At 38.7% G+C, this 12,191-nt stretch overlaps 1 protein-coding gene across 20 annotated transcripts in view; it reads left to right on the top strand.

Annotated features, from left to right (window-relative positions):
• The window catches only part of SNAP91 (synaptosome associated protein 91), a 166,693-nt gene that overhangs the window by 111,308 nt on the left and 43,194 nt on the right, over positions 1–12,191 (top strand). For 19 of the 20 annotated variants that reach the window (XM_050788125.1, XM_050788136.1, XM_050788131.1 and 16 more), the window contains exons 14-15: positions 7,536–7,550; positions 7,697–7,864. In XM_050788125.1, the coding sequence (XP_050644082.1) occupies positions 7,536–7,550; positions 7,697–7,864 (183 nt within the window). The remainder of the gene's footprint in view (positions 1–7,535; positions 7,551–7,696; positions 7,865–12,191) is intronic. The other variant, XM_050788129.1, reaches the window with a different exon arrangement.

Raw genomic sequence — 12,191 nt, 5'->3', positions numbered from 1 at the left:
CATGGTGGTTTGCTGCACCTATCAACCCGTCATCTAGGTTTTAAGCCCTGCATGCATTAGGTATTTGTCCTAATGCTTTCCCTCCCCTTGCCCCAGGAGTATGTTTTTATAATTAGTACAAAGGCACCTTATAGGGCCTGATGTTCATCTTTTGATGATTAGACAGCACTTTAGCCTCAACAAAACATCTACAACTGCAACATTTCATAGCAATAGAAAAGTCAGCTTTGCGGGGAAATGCTAATAAAGAAATTCTCTAATTTCTAAGCAACATAGTAAAAATTATAAGACTTGGGGGCGGAGCAAGATGGCCGAATAGGAACAGCTCCAGTCTCCAACTCCCAGCACGAGCGACACAAAAGACCAGTGATTTCTGCATTTTCAACTGAGGTACTGGGTTCATCTCACTAGGGAGTGCCAGACAATCGCTGCTGGTCAGCTGCTGCAGCCCGACCAGCGAGAGCTGAAGCAGGGCGAGACATCGCCTCACCTGGGAAGCGCAAGGGGAAAGGGAATCCCTTTTCCTAGCCAGGGGAACTGAGACACACAACACCTGGAAAATCGGGTAACTCCCACCCCAATACTGCGCTTTAAGCAAACAGGCACACCAGGAGATTATATCCCACACCTGGCCGGGAGGGTCCCATGCCCACGGAGCCTCCCTCATTGCTAGCACAGCAGTCTGCGATATCGTGGCAAGGCAGCAGCGAGGCTAGGGGAGGGGCGCCCGCCATTGCTGAGGCTTAAGTAGGTAAACAAAGCCGCTGGGAAGCTCGAACTGGGTGGAGCTCACAGCAGCTCAAGGAAACCTGCCTGTCTCTGTAGACTCCACCTCTGGGGACAGGGCACAGTCAACAACAAAAGCAGCAGAAACCTTTGCAGACGCAAACGACTCTGTCTGACAGCTTTGAAGAGAGCAGTGGATCTCCCAACACAGAGGTTGAGATCTGAGAACGGACAGACTGCCTGCTCAAGTGGGTCCCTGACCCCTGAGTAGCCTAACTGGGAGACATCCCCCACTAGGGGCAGTCTGACACCCCACACCTCACAGGGTGGAGTACACCCCTGAGAGGAAGCCTCCAAAGCAAGAATCAGACAGATACACTCGCTGTTCAGCAATATTCTATCTTCTGCAGCCTCTGCTGCTGACACCCAGGCAAACAGGGTCTGGAGTGGACCTCAAGCAATCTCCAACAGACCTACAGCTGAGGGTCCTGACTGTTAGAAGGAAAACTATCAAACAGGAAGGACACCTACACCAAAACCCCATCAGTACGTCACCATCATCATCAAAGACCAGCGGCAGATAAAACCACAAAGATGGGGAAAAAGCAGGACAGAAAAGCTGGAAATTCAAAAAATAAGAGCGCATCTCCCCCGGCAAAGGAGCGCAGCTCATCGCCAGCAATGGATCAAAGCTTGACGGAGAATGACTTTGACAAGATGAGAGAGGAAGGCTTCAGTCCATCAAACTTCTCAGAGCTAAAGGAGGAATTACGTACCCAGCGCAAAGAAACTAAAAATCTTGAAAAAAAAAGTGGAAGAATTGATGGCTAGAGTAATTAATGCAGAGAAGGTCATAAACGAAATGAAAGAGATGAAAACCATGACACGAGAAATACGTGACAAATGCACAAGCTTCAGTAACCAACTCGATCAACTGGAAGAAAGAGTATCAGCGTTTGAGGATCAAATGAACGAAATGAAGCGAGAAGAGAAACCAAAAGAAAAAAGAAGAAAAAGAAATGAACAAAGCCTGCAAGAAGTATGGGATTATGTAAAAAGACCAAATCTACGTCTGATTGGGGTTCCTGAAAGTGAGGGGGAAAATGGAACCAAGTTGGAAAACACTCTTCAGGATATCATCCAGGAGAACTTCCCCAACCTAGTAGGGCAGGCCAACATTCAAATCCAGGAAATACAGAGAACACCACAAAGATACTCCTCGAGAAGAGCAACTCCAAGACACATAATTGCCAGATTCACCAAAGTTGAAATGAAGGAAAAAATCTTAAGGGCAGCCAGAGAGAAAGGTCAGGTTACCCACAAAGGGAAGCCCATCTGACTAACAGCAGATATCTCGGCAGAAACTCTCCAAGCCAGAAGAGAGTGGGGGCCAATATTCAACATTCTTAAAGAAAAGAATTTTCAACCCAGAATTTCATATCCAACCAAACTAAGTTTCATAAGTGAAGGAGAAATAAAATCCTTTACAGATAAGCAAATGCTTAGAGATTTTGTCACCACTAGGCCTGCCTTACAAGAGACCCTGAAGGAAGCACTAAACATGGAAAGGAACAACCGGTACCAGCCATTGCAAAACCATGCCAAAATGTAAAGACCATTTAGGCTAGGAAGAAACTGCATCAACTAACGAGCAAAATAACCAGTTAATATCATAATGGCAGGATCAAGTTCACACATAACAATATTAACCTTAAATGTAAATGGACTAAATGCTCCAATTAAAAGACACAGACTGGCAAACTGGATAAAGAGCCAAGACCCATCAGTCTGCTGTATTCAGGAGACCCATCTCACACGCAGAGACATATATAGGCTCAAAATAAAGGGATGGAGGAAGATCTACCAAGCAAATGGAGAACAAAAAAAAGCAAGGGTTGCAATCCTAGTCTCTGATAAAACAGACTTTAAACCATCAAAGATCAAAAGAGACAAAGAAGGCCATTACATAATGGTAAAAGGATCAATTCAACAGGAAGAGCTAACTATCCTAAATATATATGCACCCAATACAGGAGCACCCAGATTCATAAAGCAAGTCCTTAGAGACTTACAAAGAGACTTAGACTCCCATACAATAATAATGGGAGACTTCAACACTCCACTGTCAACATTAGACAGATCAACGAGACAGAAAGTTAACAAGGATATCCAGGAATTGAACTCATCTCTGCAGCAAGCAGACCTAATAGACATCTATAGAACTCTCCACCCCAAATCAACAGAATATACATTCTTCTCAGCACCACATCGCACTTACTCCAAAATTGACCACGTAATTGGAAGTAAAGCACTCCTCAGCAAATGTACAAGAACAGAAATTATAACAAACTGTCTCTCAGACCGCAGTGCAATCAAACTAGAACTCAGGACTAAGAAACTCAATCAAAACCGCTCAACTACATGGAAACTGAACAACCTGCTCCTGAATGACTACTGGGTACATAACGAACTGAAGGCAGAAATAAAGATGTTCTTTGAAACCAATGAGAACAAAGATACAACATACCAGAATCTCTGGGACACATTTAAAGCAGTGTGTAGAGGGAAATTTATAGCACTAAATGCCCACAAGAGAAAGCAGGAAAGATCTAAAATTGACACTCTAACATCACAATTAAAAGAACTAAAGAAGCAAGAGCAAACACATTCAAAAGCTAGCAGAAGGCAAGAAATCACTAAGATCAGAGCAGAACTGAAGGAGATAGAGACACAAAAAACCCTCCAAAAAATCAATGAATCCAGGAGTTGGTTTTTTGAAAAGATCAACAAAATTGACAGACTGCTAGCAAGACTAATAAAGAAGAAAAGAGAGAAGAATCAAATAGATGCAATAAAAAAAGATAAAGGGGATATCACTACCGACCCCACAGAAATACAAACTACCATCAGAGAATAGTATAAACACCTCTATGCAAATAAACTGGAAAATCTAGAAGAAATGGATAATTTCCTGGACACTTACACTCTTCCAAGACTAAACCAGGAAGAAGTTGAATCCCTGAATAGACCAATAGCAGGCTCTGAAATTGAGGCAATAATTAATAGCCTACCAACCAAAAAAAGTCCAGGACCAGATGGATTCACAGCTGAATTCTACCAGAGGTACAAGGAGGAGCTGGTACCATTCCTTCTGAAACTATTCCAATCAATAGAAAAAGAGGGAATCCTCCCTAACTCATTTTATGAGGCCAACATCATCCTGATACCAAAGCCTGGCAGAGACACAACAAAAAGAATTTTAGACCAATATCCCTGATGAACATCGATGCAAAAATCCTCAATAAAATACTGGCAAACCGGATTCAGCAGCACATCAAAAAGCTTATCCACCATGATCAAGTGGGCTTCATCCCTGGGATGCAGGGCTGGTTCAACATTCGCAAATCAATAAACATAATCCAGCATATAAACAGAACCAAAGACAAGAACCACATGATCATCTCAATAGATGCAGAAAAGGCTTTTGACAAAATTCAACAGCACTTCATGCTAAAAACTCTCAATAAATTCGGTATTGATGGAACGTACCTCAAAATAATAAGAGCTATTTATGACAAACCCACAGCCAATATCATACTGAATGGGCAAAAACTGGAAAAATTCCCTTTGAAAACTGGCACAAGACAGGGATGCCCTCTCTCACCACTCCTATTCAACATAGTGTTGGAAGTTCTGGCTAGGGCAATCAGGCAAGAGAAAGAAAGAAAGGGTATTCAGTTAGGAAAATAAGAAGTCAAATTGTCCCTGTTTGCAGATGACATGATTATATATTTAGAAAATCCCATTGTCTCAGCCCAAAATCTCCTTAAGCTGATAAGCAACTTCAGCAAAATCTCAGGATACAAAATTAATGTGCAGAAATCACAAGCATTCTAATACACCAGTAACAGACAGAGAGCCAAATCATGAATGAACTCCCATTCACAATTGCTTCAAAGAGAATAAAATACCTAGGAATCCAACGTACAAGGGATGTAAAGGACCTCTTCAAGGAGAACTACAAACCACTGCTCAGTGAAATCAAAGAGGACACAAACAAATGGAAGAACATACCATGTTCATGGATAGGAAGAATCAATATCGTGAAAATGGCCATACTGCCCAAGGTTATTTATAGATTCAATGCCATCCCCATCAAGCTACCAATGAGTTTCTTCACAGAATTGGAAAAAACTGCTTTAAAGTTCATATGGAACCAAAAAAGAGCCCGCATCTCCAAGACAATCCTAAGTCAAAAGAACAAAGCTGGAGGCATCACGCTACCTGACTTCAAACTATACTACAAGGCTACAGGAACCAAAACAGCATGGTACTGGTACCAAAACAGAGATATAGACCAATGGAACAGAACAGAGTCCTCAGAAATAATACCACACATCTACAGCCATCTGATCTTTGATAAACCTGAGAAAAACAAGAAATGGGGAAAGGATTCCCTATTTAATAAATGGTGCTGGGAAAATTGGCTAACCATAAGTAGAAAGCTGAAACTGGATCCTTTCCTTACTCCTTATACAAAAATTCAAGATGGATTAGAGACTTAAATGTTAGACCTAATACCATAAGAACCCTAGAGGAAAACCTAGGTAGTACCATTCAGGACATAGGCATGGGCAAAGACTTCATGTCTAAAACACCAAAAGCAACGGCAGCAAAAGCCAAAATTGACAAATGGGATCTCATTAAACTAAAGAGCTTCTGCACAGCAAAAGAAACTACCATCAGAGTGAACAGGCAACCTAAAGAATGGGAGAAAATTTTTGCAATCTACTCATCTGACAAAGGGCTAATATCCAGAACCTACAAAGAACTCAAACAAATTTACAAGAAAAAAACAAACAGCCCCATCAAAAAGTGGGCAAAGGATATGAACAGACATTTCTCAAAAGAAGACATTCATACAGCCAACAGACACATGAAAAAATGCTCATCATCACTGGCCGTCAGAGAAATGCAAATCAAAACCACAATGAGATACCATCTCATACCAGTTAGAATGGCAATCATTAAAAAGTCAGGAAATAACAGGTGCTGGAGAGGATGTGGAGAAATAGGAACACTTTTACACTGTTGGTGGAAATGTAAACTAGTTCAACCATTATGGAAAACAGTATGGCGATTCCTCAAGAATCTAGAACTAGATGTACCATATGACCCAGCCATCCCATTACTGGGTATATACCCAAAGGATTATAAATCATGCTGCTATAAAGACACATGCACACGTATGTTTATTGCGGCACTATTCACAATAGCAAAGACTTGGAATCAACCCAAATGTCCATCAGTGACAGACTGGATTAAGAAAATGTGGCACATATACACCATGGAATACTATGTAGCCATAAAAAAGGATGTGTTTGTGTCCTTTGTAGGGACATGGATGCAGCTGGAAACCATCATTCTTAGCAAACTATCACAAGAACAGAAAACCAAACACCGCATGTTCTCACTCATAGGTGGGAACTGAACAATGAGATCACTTGGACTCGGGAAGGGGAACATCACACAACGGGGCCTATCATGGGGAGGGGGGGAGGGGGGAGGGGGGAGGGATTGCATTGGGAGTTATACCTGATGTAAATGACGAGTTGATGGGTGCTGACGAGTTGATGGGTGCAGCACAGCAACATGGCACAAGTATACATATGTAACAAACCTGCACGTTATGCACATGTACCCTAGAACTTAAAGTATAATAATAATAAAAAATAAATAAAATAAAAAATTTTAAGACTTTAAGAAATTGAAATAAACTTCTATAATTTGCCCAGTAGATACCCAGTCATGGTTAAAGGTGATGCTAAATTGTAACAGATATGTGTTTGTTCATTTGACTAAGCAAAAAAAAAAAAATTGTTTTCTCAATCTTGTTTGATAAGATCAAGCCACTTCTATTATTGAAGCATATTTGAATTCTGTATAACTAGGCAGTAAATTATAAACTCTAAAAGTCTATAAGCCTAATTGGATGGTTTCATTTCCAAGGACCATAGCCATTTCAGATGTCTGTAAATTTTTCTTGGAGGTTATAGGTACTATCACACATTTTTATTTCAGGGGACATATTGTAATGATAGCGTTTTCTTCCTGTTGGTGTAAAGCAACCAAATTTTAGCAAATTCATTTTAGTAAATTTAATTTAAATTGTGCATGTAAGATTTGGCATTTCTACAGGCTGGCGATGAACCCAATCGGCTGAAAGATTACAGAGGATTTTTTAAATGCTCATCTTTGGCTCCATAATAGAGTGTTTTATTTTTATTTTTTTCATGGTAAATTCATATTGCAGAAGCACAAATAAGTGTGTGTTGTGTGTCTGTGTATTTTAAACATGGGAAAACAGTTTCTTTTTATATATGCTTAAAGTGAAATTTCTACTTTTTTGAGAAATATGGGATTACTGCCAGAATTTATTAGAATTAAAATTATTTACCAACATGTATTTGAAAACTCATCAATATTATGTGATCGTATGACTTTGATATCTTCATGTATAAGGTTAGCTATAGCACAAGTAGTTTTGTGACCCATTTGCTTGTTAATAAAATCTGGGGTACATGTCTATAGGTGAAACTTGGTCTAGAGGATCTCTAGGTCCCATCTAGCTTGAAAGTTCCATGATAATAGGTAGCATATTTATGTTTTTAATGACAAATGGTGTAAAAGACACATAAAGCTAAGGTTTTTTTAGTTAGTGCCTTATCTGGCTTGGACATTGGTATGGTTGCATGTTTCAACTTTAGCTCTTATTTATTCATATGCTTCCATGCAATGGACATCGATAGACCTTTTGGGAGAGGGTGAGTAAAGCTTTGTTTTTAAACTTTCATTTTGACAGACTTCTGTGTGTAACAACTGTCCTCATTTTGATCATTTGGAGTCTGGTATATCTTTTGTCCTCTGCTTTTCTTCTCTCCATTTGCTGTGTGTCTCTGGTGAAATATAGATTCTTTGGCTGCACTTTCCTCTGTTCCCTCTGAAGCACAGATTTCAGATCCATTTGCACCAGAACCTACCCCTCCTACTACAACTGCTGAAATTGCAACTGCCTCAGCTTCTGCCTCCACTACTACAACTGTTACTGCTGTCACTGCTGAAGTGGATCTCTTTGGAGGTTAGTTAGTCTCGCCGCTATTTTCATGTTCCTTTCAGGATTGCTAAAATTACTTGGGAGTTAAGGTCTTTAAATTTTTTTACGTTATGTAACAGCATGTCAGAGTGTTTAGGTACTTTTTCAGTGTTTATTCATGTATATTTATCTTCACTTAATTCATCAACTTTCTCTTCACTTAATTTTAATAATTTTATAGCAGAGATTGCAATGTATCTGGCCTATTTGATTTTCAGGTTTTTTAACATTAGAATTCATGTTGCTACCTTCAGAACTCCTGCCTTTATGTTCCTGCTCTCCAGTGTCTGAGTGAAAGTGGTACCAGAGCTCTCTGTCACCTTTAGGTTTATTTAGCTTTTTGGCCAGATTAGAACTAGCCCAGAGAATATTTGGGGAATGTAGGAGGAGCAATACTGGCCTAAGTTATTTCTTAATATTTAGGGCAAAAAATAAGAGTAATTCAGGTTTGGAAGCCTCTGAAGAGAGTTTAGGGATGTGCTTGTTTTTAGAGCTTTAAGCTTGCTCTGTCCAAATAAAAACTTGGATCATCTTTGGTTTTTGGAACTCTGAGAAAACATCTGAAGTAGCACCTGAAAGGCTGATTGAAAACAGATTTAAGTCAGTCTTTGAAATGATTGTCTAAAAATATGCTTTCCATGGAAATGTAAATTCTGACCCACTAAAATATCTTGGACTCTGCCAGTATAATATGCCCGGACCTGAGGAGCCATGTGAAGCTGGTTTATTCATATATGTATCCCCATCTGTGTGGTGCTAATGTCCACACCTAAAGAAGTTCTTATATCAAACACATACATCAAGTGATGTTATAGTCATTATAGTTTTGCATATCTTCATTACCATATAACATGTTTCCCAGGGCATTTTGAGAATATGGTAAAGAAATTGGGGGAAGAAAATGGTGAGAGCAGGAGAGATTTGGCAGGCTTTGGTGTAATCAATATGTACCCCTGGAAAAATACATTTAACACACTGTCACCTACCACTCTGCTACATGCCATGCTCCAGTCTCTAAGGTTGGCCAACATCATCCAAGACAAGGAGCACTCCACTAGACACATCGTTGTTGCCACTGCTACACAAAAGACATTTTCTGCTGCCTTGCTGTACTGTCATTCCTATTACAGGAGAAATCTGTTTGTAAAAGAGTAGGAGAGAAAGGATTGCAGACCCTTGAGTAAAGAGTCACCCATGGTCTGGCGCAGTGGCTCACGTCTGTAATACTAGTACTTTGGGAGGCCAAGATGGAAGAATTGCTTGAGCTCAGGAGTTTGAGACCAACCTGGGCAATATAATGAGACCCTGTCTCTGCAAAATAATTAAAAACTAGCCAGTTGTGGTGGTGCACACCTGTAGTCCCCGCTACTTGGGAGGCTGAGGCAGAAGGATTGCTTGAGCCCAGGAGGTGGAGGTTATGGTGAGCCATGATCATGCCATTGCAATTTACCCTGAGTGACAGAGCAAGGCCCTGTCTCAAAAATAAAATTAAATTAAAAAGAGTCACCCACTATAGAGGGTAGGTTTTCATTTATGCCCCTATATCCTTTGAAACCAAAAATTTTAATTTTAGCTTACATTTATAAAATCAACTTCCTCTTCCTTCCACAAATCTAAATCAGGTGGGAAGTAGAGTTTGTCAAAGTTGTTTAGGCCTGACTTAAGGTAAGCCTCTTGACCTCCTTTGGCCTCAGTTCTCCCATCTATACAATTGGAAACTTGGTCTAGAAGATCTCTAAGGTCCTTCTAGCTTGAAAGTTCCATAATAATAATAGATAATATACTTAATAATAAATGTTTTAATTTAAAATTTATCCTTCCCCCACCCTCTGTTATTGGTGTGGCTATGGGTAGTTACTCATAGGCTTATCTTAACAGAAAAAAAAATGTTAGGAAAATATGGCCAGGATGCATAATAATTTTGTGCTGAAACATTTCTACGCCTTAGCTGTTTAGATTTTTGTTTTCAGTCCACTTATGAGGAGCTGATTACCTCAAAGAAATCAATCAAGTCTATCTTACTTCCTGCATAGCCCTCTAGAATAACAGAGACTAAGATATTTCTTTGAAATATTCTTTGCACCATTATGCTGTTTTTGTTTCATTTGTTTCTGCTTTGACTATATTCATCAAGTAGAAAAACCTGTATGTTTACAAAATTTTCATGATGGCATTCTTTATAGCTTTAAATATAAGCTTAAAGGAGGAGTACTGCAGAGAATCATGTAACTTACTGCCAAAGAATGAGACTGTTCTTGTGATTTTATCAATATCCTTTCCAGTCATCTAGCTGATAAATGAGTGTACAATGACAATTACATCTGAAAATCACATCATAATTATTCTATTGATCTGTATAATTCTATAAACTGTCTCCTGGCTTCTGATAGCTATAAAATCTCCATCCTTTATGTTCGGGAGTCTATATATGTCATTATCTGTTTTGTGATTTTCAGTGATTTTCTGTAATTTCTTTCATGCCCTTCATTGGTTTTTAAGAAATTATTCAGAGATTTAATTTTTAATAAAAACCTAAGCTAAAATCTCTTTGGCCATTTTGTGTGACCATTTTTTAAATACTTTGTCTCTCTACAATTGACAAGTAGTAGAACTCTAGAATAATCAGAAAAACAGTTATGTTTTGTTTAACACAGCATAACTTTACAACTTTAAAACATACCTTTTTGAGGTCCTATGCAATATATAGAGCAACTAAGTAGATTTCTTTAGAAAGAAAGCTTAATAGATTTTAATTTCAGAAAGATGGCTATTTAGTTTCATCTCTATGAAATATTAAAACTGTTAATGTATTTTAGTATTACATTTAAATTATAAATTTTGAAAATAATAAATTTCTGTTATTTTTTAAAAAGAAATATTCTGATTGATACACAAATAATGTTTTAGTCCTTTCAATGTAAGTAGTTCATGTAAGTCATTAAAAAATTTTTGTCAGTACATTACATTTATTAAATGCTTCATTTTTTAAAGTGAACTTTTAAGAAATGAGATCTTTTTATGATCATGCAGAACAGGATTGCAAGGCAGTGTTATGCTTTAAAAATTTAGTAAAATTTATAAATATTGACAAAAATAAAAGATAAAATCCTTAAAAATAACCTATTTTATATTGATGCAAGTTTTACCAACAATAGCACATTGATTTGAAGAACACAGGGTTTCTCTAAACACTAGAATGCTAAATTGATGCTAATTCCTCTGCACACCAAGGATACTCTTTCAATCAGCTGTGTCAATTTGTGAGCAAACCTTCATGAGGTTAGTAGTCTGCAAACATTAAACCAGTTGGCTGGAAAACCAAAGAACTTACCTCAAAACCCTGATCACATTGGGTATATGTTGGTCAAAAAACTAAGTTCACCAACCTTCCTTAAAACCAATACTTAAACACTTCCAACTAGATTTCATGTAAGAGCCGTATAACCTGGAACCTTTGGGGACAAAGAGGAACCAGAATGTGACATTTGGGCTGTTGAGAACAATTGGAACCTTTGTGCTGAGTGTGTGATTTAAGATGGCTTCTGTGCCCAAAGTAGATGGGGAGAAAAGGTCAGGCTGGGGGAAACAACAGTTCTCATGAGAGAGGTAGTCACATGATAAAAAGTTTGAGAGGAAAATTCTTTCTTAGAGTGCTAGAAGGGAAAAAAACACTAGTCTGCAGCAGTCAGATCAGTTTATGGGTTAAGGCCTAGACTGAGTCCATAATTGAAGAACAGCGAACAGCAGGAGCATGCATTTCTAGGAAATAGCACTGGTTGAAAAACTGACAGAATGTAGAAATTAACTGCAAATAACATGAAAAAGAGAACTGAAATGGAAATAGCTTTAGTTTACAATACTGGAAAGATAATGCTGCCATTTATAATGAAAAAACTAGATATTAAAAAAAGTTTCATTTGTTTTTTAACAAATTCAAATTCTCTCTCTCACAGTTCTGGTGGCTGACTGAGCTCAGCTGGGCAATTCTCACTCAAGGTCCCTTTTGTGGCTGCAGTCAGACAGTGATTGGGCCTGGTACCATCTGGACACTCATTCATGTCTCCTTTGGGGCTAGGAAGATTCAAACAGCTGGGGGTGGGAGCAGCTGCAGCTCCTACCTTTAAGAAAAGTTCTGACAGGTGTAGATGAATTAAGTTGACAATATTTAGTTTCAAGTAACAAGAGAAGCATTAAAAGGAGATATTTTGCTGACAAGGGGATTTTTTAAAACCCTCTTCTAAGGATGTAGCTATAACAATATGGGCTTTATCTCCTTACACATAAGTGATAACCTAAAGGGGTCAGCCCATAA

Source organism: Macaca thibetana, chromosome 4, assembly GCF_024542745.1.
Source record: "Macaca thibetana thibetana isolate TM-01 chromosome 4, ASM2454274v1, whole genome shotgun sequence".
Lineage (NCBI taxonomy): Eukaryota > Metazoa > Chordata > Mammalia > Primates > Cercopithecidae > Macaca > Macaca thibetana.
The sequence above is the reverse complement of the archived record's forward strand: the minus strand, read 5'-3'. Positions and strand labels throughout refer to the sequence as shown.